General features: G+C 34.5%; 1 protein-coding gene across 1 annotated transcript in view; it reads left to right on the top strand.

Moving 5' to 3' along the window:
* Nucleotides 1-1606: 1606 nt before the first annotated feature.
* LOC138703046 (uncharacterized) overlaps nucleotides 1607-22908 on the top strand; it is a 36414-nt gene continuing 15112 nt past the window's right edge. Inside the window, exons 1-3 of the mRNA XM_069830582.1 lie at nucleotides 1607-1939; nucleotides 10674-10712; nucleotides 21488-21631. Coding sequence (XP_069686683.1) covers nucleotides 1810-1939; nucleotides 10674-10712; nucleotides 21488-21631 — 313 coding nt within the window. The 5' untranslated portion in view covers nucleotides 1607-1809. The remainder of the gene's footprint in view (nucleotides 1940-10673; nucleotides 10713-21487; nucleotides 21632-22908) is intronic.

The raw sequence follows: 22908 nt of genomic DNA, 5'->3' as shown, positions 1-22908 counted from the left end.
GCCGACCTGCACCGTGATTGGCTGCCGGAAATTAGAGCGCCGGGGGAAGATTGCCTGGCCGATGCTTGCTACATAATTACCATGTAATGTTATATTCGTTACTCCATGATACATTTGATGTAATGTTTAATGTCATGTTTTATTTAACGACGCTCGCAACTGCAGAGGTTATATCAGCGTCGCCGGATGTGCCGCAATTTTGTCCCGCAGGAGTTCTTTTACATACCAGTAAATCTACTGACATGAGCCTGTCGCATTTAAGCACACTTAAATGCCATCGACCTGTCCCGGGATCGAACCCGCAACCTTGGGCACAGAAGGCCAGCTATTTGATGTAAGTGACGTGTATGTTTTATTGTTATAAATGCCAAATAGCTTTTTTGGAACAAAAGTGAACATTTCCCTCAAATTTCGAAACACTCCAGGACATTTCGAAAATAATTCTTGTATAATTCCCAAACACCAAAACAATCATAATTCACATGTCTGCCACATGTGAGAACAATTGAGGCATTGACATGGGAAAGGTCGTAACTGCCAAAAATTCGAATTTTTAGGTTTTTCATTGAGAAGGTAGTAAATCGCCATGCCAATGGCACAGAGAAGGTAGTATGTCCGTATGTAATGAAACGAAGTTGGAAACGTAGTCACTAGATGTTGTAAGTTGTATGTGCACAGCTGTTGGCGCGGAGAAGGTAGTAACTCCTTTTACAACATCAGAGTGTGTCTAGACAAATATGGGCTGATAACTGTGCAGGGCAGAATAAGAATCGGATGATTCTAATGGTCCTGATTTACATTATTGCCAAGAAACATTTTGATTCAGTGGACTTGAAATTCCTGGTTTCATAACACTCCTACATGTCATGTGATAGGGAATTTGGCATCATAGAGAAAAGAAAAAAAGATGCAAGACCATGGTTCCAGAAGAGGTAAGGCCTAATAATGTAATAATGATGAAGGATGAGGATTTCTTCGACTTTTCTGCAGAATGTGACAAGTTTTTGAATACAACTCCTATCAAAATCAGCACCCTCAACTGGATTAGACTCTCAAGAGCTGATTTTCCTCTAATAAAAACAAGAGAGTCCTTTAATGACCTTGAAATGTGGACAGAGCACAGGATTTTTAAGAAAGGACAGTCATTAACGTCAATCACTAACTTGCAATGCTTGCAACGCCTTGAAAGAAGACCAGTCGTCCCTGATGTCAAAAAGAGAGACTTGTTATCTATGTGAGACTTCCTCGATGAAAAGTATCATGCATTTTACCGAAAAATTTGTGCATAATGTATAAATAACATTAATTCTCAGTTTGGCTAAGGAGTGATTTCAATGTTGTATTTTCATAAAATAGGATTTGACAGATAAATCTGTGCCAGACTTTTCAAATTTCATATGTAACACAAACATGAGTGTATGCCTTTCATTTAAAGCAATTTCTGTAATAATGTAAGTGAGAAAGTGTTCATAAATTTGTTTTTTGCTTCCCCTGAAAAATTTTGTTTTTGGCAGTTATTACCTTTCCCATGTCAGCGCCTCAATTATTAAACGAAAGAACAAGAAGTGTGTACAGCAGCAGCGGCACTTTGCAAAGGGGCGAGTCGGACGAGAAGGAGTCGCTGACGCATGGGGCACCCTGCTTCTTATCGGACTCAGTGGGGGTAGTGGCAGAGTTTGCATGTAAAACGCAAGGTAGCCGCCCTCCACCCCTCAGACCCCGGCGCCGCTCCTCCAGATCTGATCAAGCCCGAGGGCTCCCGCTTCTTGCTAGTCGTTTTTTGGGGTCAGGTCAGTTCACTACTCCACCATGAAGTCGAGTACGGTGTTCCCCTTGCTGGCGGTCTCCGCGTTCCTGCCAGCCTTCTACGCCGCAGACATGATGACGACGATGCAGACTACAAACGCGCCGAACAGTCAGAATATGACGATGGCATCAGGTAAGCGTTTGGGGGGAATTCTCAGTCTTCATTGAGAAATTTTTCTCCAACTTCTCCTATAATTTCTACACAAACGTCTACCAACTGCTAGTATATATCACCTATAATTGTTAACACACATTATATTTGGTTATTCTTCAATGGGGAAGACAATTAAATCCGTATTTTTGCCCCTAATTAATGCACAATTTTCTTCCTTTTTTTAGATAAATAGTATATAATACTGGGTGTTCAGTTCAAAATGTGTCATGGCTCGCTGTATGCCGTCATGTGGCTAGCCCATGAGCCTAGTGAATTCAATCTTCCTACACTTCCGCAGAGGTGTAACCTAAGAGGCAGAGAAGTTGCCTAGCAAGTACGGCGTTCATTCTGAAGAGTACGTACCGATACGTACGGTAACGCCGGTAGTGGCAGGAATGTGAACTGTTTGGAAATACGTACTGTCGGGATATGGGGAGAGGGTTAAGACGATTACTTACGTATTTGTTGACATTAACTTCGACGGTCAACATGGGCACGAAGCATTTGATTTGTGTTGTGGAATGTTACCGTACGCAACCGATGATAACAAATACCCTGCGTACGACTTGCCGGCGCAAAACACAGTTCGAAAGAGGTTATGGTAGCACACAGACCGTACAGACCGCCATCTGTTGCTACGACGTTCAAGTTATACCGTACACGTTCTCAAGTTCAGATTGAAGAACGCCTTAAATAATAGGCAACTTCTCTAACATATAAGCTGAAACTCGATTCAAATCGGTGACCCAACAACAGTGACGTCATGACACACTTTGAAATGAACACCCAGTATTTGTTACTCAGTCAATTGACAAATCAATGTAAAATAATGACTTATATTATATGGTCATTAAGTTTTATACACATAAATTGCAAATTGCAAACGTTTTCGCCCATTCAGGCATCTTCAGGCACAATTATACAAAATCTCAATATCAAACTGTATAGTCATTACATTGGTGGTAAATAACTATTTAAAATGGATGATGTACAACATCTCCATAATTAAAATGTAATGTTACAGGTCATAAAATTAAAATAATATTAAAATTAGAAACAACGTAGTGTTATGATTTAATGAATGTGAGTCACACAAATATCTACAAACGATATCTCAATTGTAAAATTAAACTTCATAATACGATAGCTAATATTTGGTTTAAAAAAAAATTAAATCATAACACTACGTTGTTTTTAATTTTAATATTATTTTAATTTTATGACCTGTAACATTACATTTTAACTATGGAGATGTTGTACATCATCAATTTTAAATAGTTATTTACCACCACTGTAATGACTATACAGTTTGATATTGAGATATTGTATAATTGTGCCTGAAGATGCCTGAATGGGCGAAATTTATGTGTATAAAACTTAATGACCATATAATATAAGTCATTATTTTACATTGATTTGTCATTTGATTGAGTAACAAATATTATATTGTATTTATCTATATTAATTGACAATCTGAATAATTTTCATGTTCTTTTTTTTTTTGTTTGTTTGTAGAAGTATTATTGCTGCAATAATTTAAATTCGAAATTTTGGACCCAAAATATATAATGCATTAATTAGAGCTTACCCTGAGCTAAGTACACTTAACACATAGATTTAAGAAACAAATCAGATTAATTATTGAATTGTTTAAGCTAATTGAGTTAAAAATTGATACTCTAATATTCATGTACTTTTGTATTTTCTATTTGTATATAGACCCTATTATTACATGCTGTATGTATTTTACCATTTATTAATGTTATTGTGCTCAATGAACTCTCTTAATTTAGTGATATATTTTGTATAACTGATCTGAACTGCGCCCGAGCACGAGCTTCTGCTCTTTCGGGCTGCAATGCCTAATGTAGCTCAAGTGTATAGTATTAAATAAATGAAATTAAATGAAAAAAAAAAATTGGGGCTCAAATTTTGAAGAAAAAAAAAGGAACAGTACTTAAACTAAAATGACTGTAACTCAGCAATTTTTACAGATAAATTAAAAATTTCTATAACATATTACTCCTAAAAGCGCGTTCTTTAAAATGACTTGAACACAATTTTGATATTTGTTTTAAAAATTTTATGACCAACAATTACACTTGAAAAATTAAATTTAGAAATATTTCTATACAAATATGGAGGCATATTTTTCAAATGCAATAAAATAAAAAACTGAAGGGTTTTTTTTTTTTTTGGAAATACAACCATAGTCCAAAAACATACATTTTTCAGGAAAAACAAAAAACTACCTGACAATAGCGGGGTTGTTGACACTTCAAGTATGAGATTCATCATGCCATATCTTAAGATGTTGTAGAAACTTGGAAAAACTGAAGTACATTTATAACTTTAATTGTTTCATAGAAATATTGTGTGAATGTATGTGACTATGGACAATGGTTGTTTTAAGAAAAATTCTCTGTTGTGGCTGAAGTATGCCTCGCCTTTAATCTTCTTTTTCTTTATTTATATACTGTTTCTTCTCCTTTCGATGCTTACGTCTCTTCCTTGGAGTTACTTCTGCACCTAAAGATGACTCCATAACTCTACAGTGCTCGGGAAAAGTGACATAAGTCAGTTTCCACAAACCTTTTTTGATAATTTATTGACAACTTAAGGAACATCTGCTCGCTTGGAAAAAGAGACATAAGTATTTCTCCCATTACAATAATTCATACAGAAAAAAATCAAATCGACATAAACCAGTGTAAGTTGTCAATAAATTATCAAAAAAGGTTTGTTGAAACTGACTTATGTCACTTTTTCGCAAGCACTGCAGAACTAATACAATTCACGTGCTGAAGTACTTTTCTCTGAGGTGACTTCTGCCGCGCATAAGAAGCAGTACTGCCAATCTACTGCAGTTTAAAATTGTGTGGATAAAATATGAGTGGGATATCTGTAAATGTTACCATTGTCCTGCACAGTGGCTGTTTCCACAAAAAAAAAGTATTCGGACTATGGTTGTTTTATAAAAACCACTGAAAATTTCTACTCCTATACCATAGAACTATGGTTTTTTTTTTTTTCACTAAGAACTAATTCGCTGCAATACGCTCACCACATGCTTAATATCTCAAATTTGCATTTTTTTGGACTATGATTCTTTTTTCAAAACCTTCAATTTATTTTTCAGAGAGAAGTTTTCTAATAGCCTAAAGAAAATATGTATCAAATATCATGTATCTAACATCAATAGTTCCAGATATAGGTCTATATAAATTTTTGTGTAAGGAAAAAAGTAAGGAAATTAAAATTACGTGAAACTGCAATCTAACTTTGTGCACCATATCTTTACAAATGGCGTTACAGTACCTGACAAAGCCATAAATACCTATTAGCCTAAATTTTATGTTATTTTTCACATATCGATATGCTATTTATTTGTCAGTCAGCTTTACAATTCACAGTTATGGTGGACCTTCACATTTCTGTTTTTCGATCCACCATCACTTTAATACATATAACTCTTTTCTATTAATGTATTCTTTGCCGAGAATTTCCTGATTACTTTCTAGTGTTCTGTTATGACTGAATTGCTATATGTCCTTCCCCCTCTATCCTCTTCTATTCTCTCCCTCCTACCTAGACTGTCTCCCTTCCATTTCTCGCTCACCTATTAAATATTGCATCTTCCTTCCTTAATAATTTGCGTTATTTATTTATTTTCTTCTCTGCCCTCAAATCCTACCTACTCTTAATCATTGTTTTCCCGCCTTTTTCTCCTCATTACTTGCTGACTTTTCCGTTTACTCTATTTTACAACACTTACATCACTTATTTTTTTTCTATCCTCTGTTTATTTACATATTTATCTCTTTCTTTACATTATTGCCACCCTAACTTTCTTGCACTCACTTTTTAGCACTCTTCTTCTTCGATAATAACCTCTCCAAAGCCCTATCTATTCTCTCCTCACAATCACTAATATCTGGTTGTCGCTTCATTCCTTCACTCGTTCTTCTCATGTCTTCTCTTGCATTTCCTCCATTAGTCTTGTCTATGCTCCTGACCCCAGACACTTCCAGCTGTTTCCCTAATCCTTAGTCCGCAGTATTTTGTAACTGCTTCACGTTTGATGTTATTTTTCACATATCACATAGTATTTTAGATGGAACAAATTAAAAAATAAATAAATAAATAAAGTTACGGGAAATGCAATCAAAGTTTAGTGCCACTTTAAATCCCTGTTAACCAGAGCTTTAAAAATGCTGTCACAGCAGCTCACAAGGCCGAAAAGGCGCATTAAATTTTATGCATATATTATCACATATCGACGAGTATTTTAATGAGGAAACTTTAAAACTAATTAAAGTTACGGGAATTACAATCAAAGTTTATTGTCATTTAAAAACCCTATGCACCACAGCTTTAAAAATGGCGTAACAGCGGCTCACAAGGCCGAAAAGGCGCATTACATTTTATGCGTATATTTCTCCATGTCAACGTGTATTTTAAAGGTAAAAATTAAAAAAAATAACTAAAATTATGGGAATTACAATCAAACTTTAGTCACATTTAAAAACCCTGTGCATCACAGTTTTAAAAATGGTACTACAGCAGCTGACAAGGTCAGAAATTCGTATTATATTTTATGTAACATACTTTTCACATATCAAAGAGCATTTTAAAGAGAGAGAAAATTGAAAAAAAAAAAAATAAAAAATAAAAGTTACGGGAAATTGCAATCAAAGGTGTCACTTTAAAATCAGTCTGCACTAGAGTTTTAAAAATGCCATCACAGAACCTCAAAAGGATGAAAAGGCGCATTAAATTTTATTCCAGTATTTTTCACATACCAACGAGTATTTTAAGGGAAAAAATTAAAAAATAACTAAAGTTATGGGATTCGTAAATTAAGTTTATGACAGATTTAAAAATGACGTCACAAGGGAAAAAAGGCGCATTAAATTTTATTCGTGTATTTCTCACACATATTACAAACGTGTATTTTAAGAAGGAAAATTAAAAAAATAACTAAAGTTATGGGAATCGCAATCTAAATTTAGAGACAGATTTAAAAATGGTGTCACAAGGACGAAAAGGCGTATTAAATTTTGTTTGTGTATTTCTCACAAAGGTTATCAACGAGTATTTTAACGGGAAATATTTAAAAAATAACTTAAGTTATGGGAATCGCAATCTAAGTTTAGAGACAGATTAAAAAATGGCGTCACAAGAAAAAAAAGGCGCACTAAATTTTATTCCTGTATTTCTCACATATTACCAACGAGTATTTTAAGGGGAAAAAATTAAAAGAAAAAAAAAACTAAAGTTATGGGAATCGCAATCTAAGTTTAGAGACAGTTTTAAAAATTGCGTCACAAGGATGAAAAAGGCGTATTAAATTTGATTCGTGTATTTCTCACAAAGGCTATCAACGAGTATTTTATGGGGAAAATTTTTAAAATAATTAAAGTTACGGGAATCGCAATCTAAGTTTAGAGACAAATTTAAAATTGCGTCACAAGGATGAAAAGGCGCATTACATTTTATTCGTGTATTTCTCACAAAGGCTATCAACGAGTATTCTAAGGGGAAAAATTAAAAAATAACTAAAGTTATGGGAATCGCAATCTAAGTTTAGAGACAGATTTAAAAATTGCGTCACAAGGATGAAAAGGCGCATTACATTTTATTCGTGTATATCTCACATATTACCAACGAGTATATTTTAAGGGGAAAATTTTAAAAAATAATTAAAGTTATGGGAATCGCAATCTAAATTTAGAGACAGATTTAAAAATGGCGTCAAAAGGATGAAAAGACGCATTAAATTTTATTCGTGTATTTCTCACATATCAACGAGTATTTTAAGGGGAAAATTTAAAAATAATTAAAGTTACGGGAATCGCAATCTAAGTTTAGAGACAGATTTAAAAATGGCGTCACAAGGATGAAAAGGCTCATTAAATTTTATTCGTGTATTTCTCACATATCAACGAGTACTTTAAGGGGAAAATTTAAAAATAATTAAAGTTACGGAAATCGCAATCTAAGTTTAGAGACAGATTCAAAAATAGAGTCACAAGGAAAAAAAAAAGCGCATTAAATTTTATTCGTGTATATCTCACATATTACCAACGAGTATATTTTAAGGGAAACATTTTAAAAAATAATTAAAGTTATGGGAATCGCAATCTAAATTTAGAGACAGATTTAAAAATGGCGTCACAAGGATGAAAAGACGCATTAAATTTTATTCGTGTATTTCTCACAAATCAACGTGTATTTTAAGGGGAAAATTTAAAAATAATTAAAGTTACGGGAATCGCAATCTAAGTTTAGAGACAGATTTAAAAATGGCGTCACAAGGATGAAAAGGCTCATTAAATTTTATTTGTGTATTTCTCACAAAGGCTATCAACGAGTATTTTAAGGGGAAGAATTTAAATATAATTAAAGTTACGGGAATCGCAATCTAAGTTTAGAGACAGATTTAAAAATGGAATCACAGCAGCTGACAAAGCCATAAAAATGCGTATTACATTTTACTGTAATATGTTTTTTACATATCAAAGCGTAGGCCATTTGAAAGGGAAAAAAATATTATAAAAATTAAAGTTACGGGAAACTGCAATCAAAGATTGGTGTCATTTTAAAATCCCTCTGCATCAGAGCTTTAAAAATGGCGTTACAGTAGCTCATAAGCCCAAAAAGGCTCATTAAGTCTTACGTAATGTGTCTTTTTTATATTTCAAAGAGTACATCAAAGAAACAAATGTTGAAAATGTACTGATTTACATCACTTCCAACACAATAAAGAAAATTATTTGTGGGACTCGCGTATAACTTATAATGAAGAGTATGTGTCATATTCGTGGAATAAAGGCTGTCTATGCCTACGAACTTTGTGTTTAAGGGTCTATATTCGAACTCCACAATTTACTGAAATATTGCTATTACATTCCGTTTCCTCATCTTGTAAGCTTACCCTCGCGAAACAACGACACTGCATTACATGTTGCACAGCCCAGCTATGTGCTGGCTAAAATTGTTGTGCATATTTTGAAAGGCAACATCGCATCGCCCTTCGCAAGTTGTTTATTGCGGTGTCGTGACTTGCAAATTAAACAAAATTGAGATTTTCAGTGCGATTCATTTTATTAGCGGCACGCACCTGAAATGTTATGCAAGTGTGCCAAGTGGCCACATCTTGATAACCTGCAAATCACGTGGTGTTCCTCATGGCAGAAAATCTATTCGTTGTTACCATCATCAACACTATCACTGTTCCATGAAACAGAAGACACTGTCGTTCTGATCTCCGTTTACACATTTCGTTCCCATCTTCTTCTCGGTCGTGGAATGTCTCGCTATTCATTTGGTTAGCAGAATGTTAGTCCATTATGTTTTCGTCCATTCGTAATTTGGTCCTAATTTTACGCTAGCTACTAGTTTAGAACTTTTAGAAATTCAGTATGTCTATTCTTATATTTATTTACAAATGACTTTTAAGGAACCCGCAGGTTCATTGGCGCCCTCACATAAGACAGCCATCGGTCCCTATACTGAGCAAGATTAATCCAGTCTCTATCATCATATCCCACCTCCCTCAAATCCATTTTAATATTATCCTCCCATCTACGTCTCGGTCTCCCCAAAGGTCTTTTTCCCTCTGGTCTCCCAACTAACACTCCATATGCATTTCTGGATTCGCCCATACGTGCTACATGCCCTGTCCATCTCAAACGTCTGACTTTAATGTTCCTAATTATGTCAGATGAAGAATACGATGCGTGCAGTTCTGCGTTGTGTAACTTTCTCCATTCTCATGTAACTTCATCCCTCTTAGCCCCAAATATTTTCCTAACAACCTTATTCTCAAACACCCTTAATCTCTGTTCGTCTCTCAAAGTGAGAGTCCAAGTTTCACACCATACAAAGCAACCGGTAATATAACTGTTTTATAAATTCTACCTTTCAGATATTTTGACAGCAGACTAGATGACAAAAGCTTCTCAACGGAATAACAACAGGCATTTTCCATATTTATTCTGCGTTACTGTTGCTCCAAAATATTTCAATTTTTCCACCTCTTCGAAGGATAAATCTCCAATTTTTGTTTCCATTTCGTACAATATTCTGGTCACGAGACATAACCATATACTTTATCTTTTCGGGATTTACTGCAAAACCTATCGCTTTACTTGCTTCAAGTAAAATTTCCGTGTTTTCCCTAATCGTTTGAGGATTTTCTCCTAACATATTCACGTCATCCGCATAGACAAGAAGCTGATGTAACCCGTTCAATTCCAAAGCCCCTCTGTAATCCTGAACTTTCCTAGTAGTATATTCTAGAGCGAAGTTAAAACGTAAAGGTGATGGTGCATCTCCCTGCTTTAGCCCGCAGTGAATTGGAAAAGCATCAGATAGAAATTGGCCTATACGGACTCTGCTGTAAGTTTCATTGAGACACATTTTAATTAATCGAACTAGTTTCTTGGGAATACCAAATTCAATAAGAATATTATATAAAACTTCTCTCTTAACCGAATCAAATACTTTTTTGAAATGTATGAATAACTGATGTAGTATACCCTTATAGTCCCATTTTTTCCTCCAATATCTGTCGAATACAAAAAAATCTGATCAATAGTCGATCTATTAATACGCTTAAAACCGCACTGATGATCCCCAATAATTTCATCTACGTACGGAGTTAATCTTCCCAATATTCCTATACTAACTTACATTATCTCTGTTACAGATATGCCCAGTCACCAAATGGATAATCAAGCAAAAGGAGGTAAGAGAAATAAATACCGATTCTTATCAGCGCCTTCTGTAGTTTCTCTATGTCAAGTAGGGATTTCAAGAAAATAAATTCCAATACTTACAAATAAAGAAAACTTAAATACTGTTGTACAAAAAATAGCGTATGAAACTCATTTATAATGTTATACAAATATGACATTATACACTTGTTTCATAATATCATTATTTTAATTTTGTTCGTTACTTCAACGTGAAATAAGCATATCATACTTTTACTTTTTTCCTTTAGAGTTTTAAATGTTTTAAAATTTTGTTTTTATAATGTGAAATATGCATCATTACAGTTCACGATCTCTAGAATGTTAAATTGAAATGGGATTGTAGAAATATTTCTTAATCTTATCCATTTAGTTTGAAAGAAGCGTATCATATTGTCTCTGTTCTCTCAACATTTAATTAAAATCAGGTTGTAGAGTTTATTTTAAATTGTCCAGGATTTTCATTAACTTGAAACAAGCAGTGTTCATTCTCCGTAATTTAACACAGTTTAAACACAAATATCAAACGGTATATCAGCTGTATTGTTTCTTACGAGTTTAAATGCAATCTGCATGGCAAGACGGCAATGACCTTCAACAACTCAGGTGGAGGAGTTTGTTCAGAGCAACGCAACTCCCAGCTGCTTGTAGGGTGCAGCGTTGGAAGTTTTCGTAATACACGTATTTTAAAATGCACGTTTTTCTGGAAAACTATTCAATATATAGCAAAATGATATTTGACTTTTTTGTTGCTCTTTAGGCTTACTCAAAGAATCACCCACTGGAATTATTGACATTACTTACGGTTCACTTTGTATATTAATTCATTCAGGCCTCCAGCCAGCCACCCACCCAACCATCCATCTATCCATCGATCCAATCATTCATTAATCCATCAATTTACTTATTTATTTAATTATTTACTCATTTATTTGCTTGTTTATTTACTTATTTATTTGTTTACATACTTATTTGCTTACACATTTTGTTATATAATTACTAAATTTGCTGATTTACTTATTTACCAACTTACCCAATTACTTAGTTACTTAGTTGGTCAGTCATTTAGTTATTTATTTATTTATTTATTTATTTATTTATTTATTTATTTTCTTACATTCTTATATACTTATAACATTATTTACTTATATATTTGTACACTTCTTTACTCTGCACGCATTGTATTCTTCACCTGAAATAATTAGGAACATTAAATTCAGACGTTTGAGATGGGCAGGGCATGTAGCACGTATGGGTGGATCCAGAAATGCATATAGTGTTAGTTGGGAGGCCGGAGGGACAAAGGTCTTTGGAGAGCCGAGACCTAGATTGGAGGATAATATTAAAATGGATTTGAGGGAGGTGGGATATGATTGTAGAGGCTGGATTAATCTTGCACAGGGTAGGAACCGATGGTGGGCTTGTGTGAAGGCGGCAATGAACCTCCGGGTTCTTGAAAGCCATAAGTAAGTAAGTAACACTTATTCAGTTTTATTTATTTATTTATTTATTTACTGTTAAAGTATTTAATCATTGTTGTAATTTATGCCAAAGAATATATAACAAATTTATATTTAAATATCCTAATCTTGTCAATTCTAATAGTTCTAGTATTAAATTTAAAAAGTTTTGTATGGATTTTATAAATAATGAAAAATTGTAAATTTTAAATTTATATATTCTTATTGCGTAGCAGACAAACTAATTGTATTATATACTTCTTAATTTAAATGCAGGAATCCGCCCCTAAGCAAGGGAGTTCAACCCTTTTCAGGAGTGAGCTGAAATTTAATCTGTGTATACTATATTTTATGTTACAATTATTTACAAAATAAATAAATAAAATAAATACATTTGTTTATTAATTTACTGCTACAGTATTTAACCATTGTAGTAATTTATTCTCAAGAATATATAACATATTTATATTTAAATATCCTAATCTTGTTAATTCTAATAGTTCTAGTATTAAATTTAAAAGGTTATGTATGGATTTTATAAATAATGAAAATTTTAAATTTTAAATTTGTATATTCTTATTGTGTAGTAGGCAATAAACAAATTGTATTATATACTTCTTAATTTAAATTCAGGAATCCGAACCTAAGCACGGGAGTTCTACGCTTTCAGGAGTGAGCTGAAATTTAATCTGTGCATGTCATATTTCACGTTACAATTAATAGCAAAATAAATAAATACATTTGTTTATTTAATTATTTATTTATTTACTGCTAGAGTTTGTAATCATTGTAGTAATTAGGCCCAAGAATATATAACAAATTTACATTTAACTGTCCTAATTTTGTCAATTCTAATAGTTCTAGTATTAAATTCAAAAAGTTATGTATGGATTTCATAAATAATGAAAAATTGTAAATTTTAAATTGATATATTCTTATTGCGTAGTAGACAATAAACAAATTGTATTATATATTTCTTAATTTAAATGCAAGAATCCGCCCCTAAGCACGGGAGTTCTACTCTTTCAGGAGTGAGCTAAAATTTAATCTGTGTATGCTATATTTTATGTTACAATTATTAGTAAATAAATAAATAAAATAAGTGCATTTATTTATTTAGTGCTACAGTATTTAATCTTTGTAGTAATTTATGCCCAAGAATATATAACAAATTTATATTTAAATATCCTAATCTTGTCAATTCTAATAGTTCTAGTACTAAATTTAAAAGGTTACGTATGGATTTTATAAACAATGAAAAATTTTAAATTTTAAATGTATATATTCTTATTGTGTAGGAGACAATAAACAAATTGTATTATATGCTTCTTAATTTAAATTCAGGAATCCGCACCTAAGCACGGGAGTTCTACGCTTTCAGGAGTGAGCTGAAATTTAATCTGTGTATACTACATTTTACGTTACCGGTACAATTAATAGCAAAATAAATAAATAAATACATTTATTTATTTATATATTTATTTGTTTATTTATTTATTTACTGCTAGAGTATTTAATCATTGTAGTAATTTAGGCCCAAGAATATATAACGAATTTATATTTAACTATCCTAATCTTGTCAATTCTAATAGTTCTAGTATTAAATTTAAAAAGTTATGTATGGATTTTATAAATAATGAATAATTGTAAATTTTTAATTTATATATTCTTATTGTGTAGTAGACATAAGACAAATTGTATTATACTGTATACTTCTTAATTTAAATTCAGGAATCCGCCCCTGACCACTAGTTCTACTCTTTCAGGGGCGAGCTGAAGTTTTATCTGTGTATACTATTTTTGTGTTCCAATTATTAGCAAAATAAATAAATACTTATTATTTATCTATTTATTTATTTATCTATTCATTTATTTATGCATTTATTCATTTATTTATGTATATGTTCATTTATTTATGTATTTACTTATTTATTTGTTTACAGTTGTAGGTATAGTGTAAAACTTCTGTACAGCATATCGTTTCAAGTAATATTACGTCAGCTCTGTAAACTAGCCAAAGCCACTCTGTATTCTTGTATTATTCTTAAACTTCTCCATCCCCGATCTATTATCACTCTGCAAACCCTGCAAGGCACTATAGAAGGTGAACAAAGTAGCCTTTCATGTAAAAAAATAAGAAACCCAGCTGAAGATCCTGCCGAGCCCGAGACGAGGTGTAACTGTTTTGACCTTTCTGTAGTGGTCGATATCGCCTGACTGTAATTTCGTTTCAGAAGTCTTAAGTCTTACAAGTCAAGCTTCAGGAATTCTCTCCTCGGCGCTCTACATACGAAGCAATATTCCTTTTATTACACTTGCGTGTGGAACAAACTCATTTACGAACTGCTTGAGTGTGATCCTCAGTCCTTCTAGCCAAAGAACACGAAACAAGAGCTTTATGAGCGTTTCCTATTAACACACATTCAATATGCCTCTCATAAACCTCCTAGACTCCATTTTGAGGCACTTGAAGTGTCCTCAAAATGGAACCAATAACGTTTATTTTTATTCATTCAGTTATATTCGCATCTACTCGTATTTATTCAACTCATTTATTCGTTTTGTTTGTCATCTTATTTCATTTATACAGGGTGTAACCAAATATAAGTATGTCAAAGCTTTCCTTGTTACAGTTTATTTCTGTTTTGTTTGTATTATGTGATCCACAAGCTAGTTTGTTTTGTGTAGTGTGCAGCCAAAACTTTCGTGTGCAAGTGCACAACAACTCCATACCAGAACATTCGGGCACATTATTTCCTTGTTACGGCTTGTTTTCTCCAGCTTTGTCACTTAAAAATGGAGTCAAAACTTCAACTTACCCCATGTGGCGATTCAATGTAAGTATCTCGTAACATATGCTCAAAATGTCCTCCATCAGCACGAAGACATGTGTCATTCATTCCACACAAAAATAACCTAGTTTGTGAATCGTAAAATGTTACCAAAATACAAAAAGAGCTCTAACAAGGAAATAACAAGTTTTCGTACCAATGTTAATATTTTTAACATATTTTCATCCTATAGATGAGATGTTTCTTCAAGATTTTCACATACATTTTTGTTACACCCTGGACTTAATAATTCTCTTTTTCCATTACGTTACTAGCCAGATTGTCTATTTCCTACATTAACTTATCTTTGTCGTAATAATTCACCATTAAAATGGGACACACTCACGGACAGGAGAACGCGAATTCTATTATGCGCAATGTTCAAAACATACAGAGGTGAGCCTGCCTGGAGATAAATAAGAAATAGGTTGCAGCCGCCAAATTACTCTTCAAGGAACGACCACTTATAAATTGAGGGAAAGAAGACAGAGGACGGACACTGGAAAGTTTTCTTTTCTCAATCGTACTATCAGGGACTGGAATGCTTTACCTGCAGACTTGTTAAAGACTTTACCAATAACGAAAAATGTATTTAAAAATAGGCTTAAGGACTTTATTAATAGACGGCAGTATATTACACGCAGTATATCTTGTTATTTGAAGTGTTGTATCAGTGAAGTGTGAAGTGTGTTGTGTCATGAAGTGTGTTGTGTAAGTGAAGTGCAAAGTATTTGAACAGTGAAATGTTTTTGAAGTGTAGTGAAATCAGGATAGTATCAGTGAAATGTGTCGTAGTCCCAGTGCAGTGAGTGAGTTGACAGCGAAAGAAGTGTAGTGCTGAAAGGTACTTGTGCAGGTATGAACATATCATACTCGTGGGTTTTAGTTCAAATTTAGTGTTAAACAAATTAGATTTACTTTAAATGTTATTTTAAGTGATCGTGCTTCATTTAAGTTAGGATGCTCATTATTGTTATTGTTGTTATTATTAATTTATTATTAATTGTATTTTTATTAGTTGTGTTTATTATTGTCATTATTAAGTGTAATTAATTACCACTGCCACCGGGCATATACCTATTTTTGCAGTGTGAATAAATATATACATACGAGTACATCTATTTTGCTACCTACTTGATTAGATTAGCTAGTTTATTCATTTCATTAGCTAGCTTGTCTACTTCATTTACGAATTTAATCATTTCATTCAGTAGTTTCTTCGTTTCATTCACTATATTCGTTCATGCAATATATTAAAAGTAAACGGATATAAAGTATTTTGGGAGCTCAAGAACACAATAACTACAATAATAATAATAATAATAATAATAATAATAATAATAATAATAATAATAATAATAATAATAAATAGGGTTTTTATTAAGTAAGAGGTGAATTTAATTGCTCATATTTTCTTCATTTTCTACACAAAATTAAAAAAAAATTGTCGTCCATACCTGTGGAGTAACGATCAGCGCGTCTGGCCGCGAAACCAGGTGGCCCGGGTTCGAATTCCGGTCGGGGCAAGTTACCTGGTTGAGGTTTTTTCCGGGGTTTTCCCTCAACCCAATACGAGCAAATGCTGGGTATCTTTCGGTGCTGGACCCCGGACTCATTTCACCGGCATTATCACCTTCATATCATTCAGACGCTAAATAACCTAGATGTTGATACAGCGTCGTAAAATAACCCAATAAAAAAATTGTCACTGACTTATTACACAAGAAATGAGATTTTCCATGTTATAATTCATTGCCATAACTTCATCGTAAACGTATGTGATCACTAGACAGCGGAAAAAAGTCAAATAAAAGTCATGTTTACGGTTTACAAGTACTGTACGCATAGACTATGGCTTGAGGTGTGCATGCATCCCAAGTAGGTACAACACGGTACCGTCCGCAGAGAGCACCACCGAAACAATGACGTTCTATTGATTGTTTTGTTATCTTTTTTAATGCACACATATATAACCGACACTTAATTGTTTCACCAATATCACTACTAAAAATGTCGACACCATATTCTTGTATTAAAGAATACACCCTATGCTTTTTAACATCTGTCTTCGGCATTATGATCACTTCACTGAACACAAATGAATAATATGTTTACGTATCTCAATATTCTCTGTTCACATACGGAAGAGAACGCAGAGTGGCAGTTGTTTTCGGTGTTCGCGTGGTGCTCTCTGCGGACGGTACAATGAAAAATGTTGCTCTATGTTAGAAGAAAATAAGGGTTCGAGTTCAAATTCCGCCTCAAATATGATATATGACCTTAGCCAGGATTTGTGTCGAATGATGATAAGTTGTAATATTTCATTCAAAACGTTGAACAATCCTCACTTTAAAGGGTTTATAGAAAAGTACACAAAATATGTCATTATAATAGTTGTATCAACGTACAACCAATATTCAGTGATTATTCCGAGTGTCAATTTACATTTCCCCCGGCCTGCACCTGCACGCGCCTCTAGTGTACCTGCTGTGCTTACGTAAGCAACAATCCTCTGACGAGACAAATTAGTTGCATTGTAGTTACCCTCACATCCGAATGACTTTTTTCCGCTGTCTAGTAATCACCATTTCTTCTTGTACAAATAACAGCGCCTCAACTCATCAATTGTCGTAGATTTGCTCAAGAACACCCTTTTTTTCAGATAGCTCTCACAACCAACAACCTGCTGGGTTAATAATATCTGGCGATCTTGCTGGCCATGTTACAGAAAAGTGTCTAACATGACTACCAGAACAATTAGAAACAAAGTCGTTGTCTTGGTGATGTCGTTCTGGAAAGGAATTTTTCAATGTTACATTTGATCGGATCAAATTTCTGCACTTTTAAAGGACAAAACTAAAATTCTTCCAATCATTTATTATCATAATACACTGTTCTCTTAAATTGCCTGAGTAAATCGGGAATTAAATCAATGACTTTCTCAAAACGTGCTATGAAATTTTTCACATAAAACAATTTTTTTTTCGGAAATGCAGCAAAAAACGAGCAAAACTGTATCACACTTATTTGTTAGAAAAATCTTAAACCCCTTGAAATTAATGACGTTACTCACGGTTGATCCTGTATAGAGAGCCGGTTAGATTGGTAGGTGGGCAGACACAAAGAATTGCATTTGTAAGGAAAATTACAAACACAACCAAATAGTCCCTTGTGTCTGTTTTACTGACTGTGTATTAGCATAGGCATTCACGAAAGGAGCAGTCAGTTCATAGAATTTGTTTCCGCAAAATGAAGTTACCTGTTGCAATAACCACTTTATCCTTTAATGCTAAATTTCGTAACTATTTATTTGAAATGAAACGCAAACGTCAGAGAAACAAGACAAATGAAGTACGAAACTAACTGCTAAAGCGTTCCAGTCTTGATTGATTACATAACACACAAAACTCAAGTGCTTTTTCAATGGTGAAGGGAGTGCTTTCGTCTTTGACATAGAGGTGGAAGCCACCCCATTCTGATTGCATGACCAGGAGTCGCCGCCCCCCGTAGGCTTTAAACTTCCTCTCACGAAATTGCGAACATGTTGCGAATATAGTGACGTCACGACCAGTAAGCGACATTGAAAGGAAGTATCGATATTTTGACATTGAACTAGTAATGTATTCGGTACGGTAGGTCGTCAACCGCTCGGTAACGATATCCAAGAAAAGTATTACATTAGACTCACTTATAACCAGGCTTAGGATTCGGGACACTTTAGCAATCAATGTACGCACAACTTGACTACAGAGTTCTTTGAACATAGTAAAGTAAAGTAAATTCATGGCGCTATAGCCCTTTGCAGGGCCAAGATAAATTCCTATAGGTGGTCATAAGGAGCCAATATCAATAATTGGAGATAAACTTCACCAGCCGGCTGCTGGCCTCACGTCCACATGCCGAAGCAGAGGTGGACGGTCATCCAACCAGAATGGAGTTATCGTGTGGTTAGCACGATGATCCCCCCAGCCGTTATAGCTGGTTTACGAAACCGGATTTTCGCTACCTATCGTAGCTCCCCAAATGCATCACGATGCTGGGTGAGCACCGGTCCTATACATTGGCCGAAATTTCATGAGAAAAATTTTTCCCCCTTTAAGATAGTAGACAACGTCAATGTGCTTCGTTATATTCTAGGCTACTGTTAATATTACAATCTAGTGACGGTGGAAAATGAAGTAGGATAGGCTACACTTCTCACAAGTTTTCATATCCCTCGGCGACATTGAAGTAGTTAGTGTTACAATGAACAACCATTTAGTACATACTTGCAACTAGTTCGAAAAAAAAACTGTTCACTATATATTGAAAATGCACTGTGAAGGCCTGAGTTCGTTTCGTAGGGAGAGACGGAAGAATATTGTAACTCTGATCACGAACCGGATTGTACTCTAACGCACAAGTAAACAAAACTCACCGCGCCACCTCACTCCATCTATACTCCGCTGCACTGTTAACTTCACTTCATTCTTAAGTTGTCTCGGACCCTAAGTCTGCTTATAACTTTTGAACGCACAAACATAGCAAAACAAAAATTATATCACCGTATAGACAAAGGAGTTACATAACCGTAAACATACACACGAAACTGGTCGGATCTTGAGCGAAATATACCTCGAAAACTGCATTCCAGCGGTCACTATATGGTTAAAATTCCGTGAGATCCGAAGCGATCCAGACGTTTGAGGAGCCGAGTGATCCACTAAATAAACGCAAAAAAAAAGAAATGATCCAGGGTAAATTGGACCCCCAATTTTTAAAAAGTCATGAACATTTGTGAAATTTAAAAATGTCTCGAAAGTCAAATGTTAAGAGAATGAAAAAGTGAAGACGAGCACAACAAGAGAAAGCGGAAACCTAAGACGAACCAAACAAGCCCAAGATCACCGCTGCGAAGTACAAGACATGGCAGAGAGAGCACGAGAGAGCGGCGGCGCATGCTAGCTTCGCGGACTTTGTGGCTGTAGAACGGCGAGACGTATCACCGCAGCCGTATACATCGACTCAAAAAGTGAATCCTGATACTGTTGGTTTTTAAGCATAATCTATTCTCTGTAAACCATTTATTGATTTCATTCATTCATTCTTTCAATAATTTAAACAAATTAAAAATGTTTCCTTTGCCATTTTCAACCAGAACCATCCTCACTGACAAACGAACTTCTACATCCAAGATCTCTCCGGCTCACTTCAACAGCGAGACACCGATTTTATAATAGGGTAGTTATCGGTGGTAGAATGGTTACCGCTCTTTCCACTGAATCCGATGTTCGCGGATTTAAACTCACCTTAGCATAATAAAAATCTTGACCGTGAATTTCTTCCTTGGGAGGAGAAGCGCGTACTGTCTTCCAATGTAATTTGCGTTTACTACAGCTTGGGACAGGGGTGAAAACTGTCCCTCTCTGATGTAGGAGTATTAAAAGTGTGAACTTTATGATTCTTCACTTTAAACTGTGCAGTAGCTGTCACAAATAGTAGTATAACATCTCAGCCATTCTATAAGGTAGGGCATTTTCAGCTATCTATTGTTAAAGAATGATAAAACTTTATGTAGTACATCAAATATTAATTTAATCAATCTAATAGCGTATTTAGTCCACACCTGTGGAGTAACGGTTAGCGCGTTTTGCCGCGAAACCAGGTGGCCCGGGTTCGAATTCCGGTCGGGGCAAGTTATCTGGTTGAGGTTTTTCCGGGGTTTTCCCTCAACCCCATTTGAGCAAATGCTGGGTAACTTTCGGTGCTGGACCCTGGACTCATTTTACCGGCATTATCACCTTCATCTCATTCAGACGCTAAATAACCTGAGATGTTGATACAGCGTCGTAAAATAACCTTCTAAAAATACCGTATTTATACTTTAGAATTTTGTATATTTGCATAGACAGGAGTTACTTGGAAACACATACTTCAGTCGCCCTCCTCCACTTACAATGCTTCTGGAATCTCGTCATGACACGAAAACATAACTTCTCACCAATGTCAATTTCATGCCAAATTTTGTTCTCCGAACTTTAATATCTTATGATATATAGGAAAACATCCTCTGTTTCAGAGACTTGGTAGAGGTTCTTCCCTCGATGCATCATTTCCCGATCTAGTGATATTACATGGCCTTCGCGTTCACCCGATTTGACATCTCCAGATTTTTTCTTATGGGAGTATTTGACCGGAGGATGTTGTACCTGTCCTGTGACGTTTCCATGTTGGCTCTACATAGTGCTGACCACATAGTCAGGGGGAGCCTTCCACGTGGAAGAATTTAGCGTTTGTCAAAATTAAGGCCAAAACATCCTAATAGCTCCTCAAGAACAGAAAAAAGTGGATACCTAATAAAAGTCTGAATAAGGCCCAAAAAAGCTACTAGAGCCTAATCAAAAATGAGATGACATCATAAATTATATTAAGCAGAATTATAGGGAAATATAGCTTTTTTATTATTTAACAAATTTTACAGACATTTCTTTGTTTCAGGTGCCATGATGAAAAAAATCGGCTCTAAATGTATGTCAATGGATGATTGCAAGAGCCTTGGAGCGAACGTCGAATGCAGCAAGAGCATGTGCAAGTGCAAGGATGGGTACAAGAGCACGAAGGACATGATGAAGTGCGAAATGAGTGAGTACACTAGGACACTTACAGGAGATTCCTACTCAACGTCTCTTTCAAATCTCATGTCACAAAGAGATTGCTAAAGGAAAAGTAGATACATTTTATGAAACCCATATCAAGTGTTTGTTGAGCAGATTCCGACACACCCAAGACTTACATATGGTTCATCAGACATTTTGCGAAAAAAATAAAAATAAAAAAATAATTAATACACTTTGTCCTACCCAACGTCTCTTTCACTAGGGGGAGATTGCTAAAAGAAAACTTGATACATTTTATGAAACCCTTATCAAGTGGAATCCACATGGAGTCAATATGCTCCATAATGTCCTTTGATCGACTGGTTGACTTATCAAGTGGTAGGGTTTATAGAGCAGATTCAGACACACTGAGGGTTTAGGCATAGTTCATCAGACATTTTTCGAAAAACAAATTAAAATTAAAACACTTTGTCAGCTTTCTTGACTACATATTAGTCATTTCATTTCATTTGTTGTGCATTACAATTTTCAGAAATGGAACAAGCCAAAAGTTGTACAAAAATATACAATACAGAGCGTCGTCGTCGTCTTCCTAAAAGTATTTTCAGTCCATCTCTTCTTCGGACGACATAGAGATCTCTTGCCATGCGGATGGTAATGAAACAGTGCTTTTGGAATTCTGCATCGATCCATTCTTTCCAGATGACCCTTCCACTGAAGTTGATATTTGCTGATGAAGTGCATAATGGGTTCTATTTGAAGTTCTTGGATTATGTCCTCTTTTTTTTATAGTCCCAGCGAGTATATCTAGCTGTTGCTCTCATGAACCTCATCTCACTTGCTGTTATTCTACTGAAATTTTTATTCTTCACAGTCCACGCTTCACTACCATAGCTTAATACTGGCTGTGCTAAGGTTTTATACAAGCCTAGTCTTGTGTGTCTTTGTACTAGTGAAGGTTTCATGGTTTTATTAATGATCCCCATTGTTTTATTATATTTACATTTTTTTTTCAGAAATATCTACTTTATCATAAGGTGATAGTGTATAGCCAAGGTAAGTGAAGGTATTTACTCTTTTTATTATTTTATTATTCAAGCAGATTTTACTTGGTACAGGGAATTTCCCACAAAATGACATGATTTTCGTTTTTTCAATATTAATTTCCATGTTATATTTTTCACTGACCATATTTAAATTGTGTACTGAATATTGTAAATCATCTTCAGTTGATGCTATGAGAACTAGATCATCAGCGAAAAGTAAAGCATCAAGCTGCAAATTTCGATTAATTGAAATAAA

This window comes from Periplaneta americana, chromosome 7 (assembly GCF_040183065.1).
Source record: "Periplaneta americana isolate PAMFEO1 chromosome 7, P.americana_PAMFEO1_priV1, whole genome shotgun sequence".
Classification (NCBI taxonomy): Eukaryota; Metazoa; Arthropoda; class Insecta; order Blattodea; family Blattidae; genus Periplaneta; species Periplaneta americana.
This window is presented reverse-complemented; position numbering and strand designations above follow the sequence as displayed.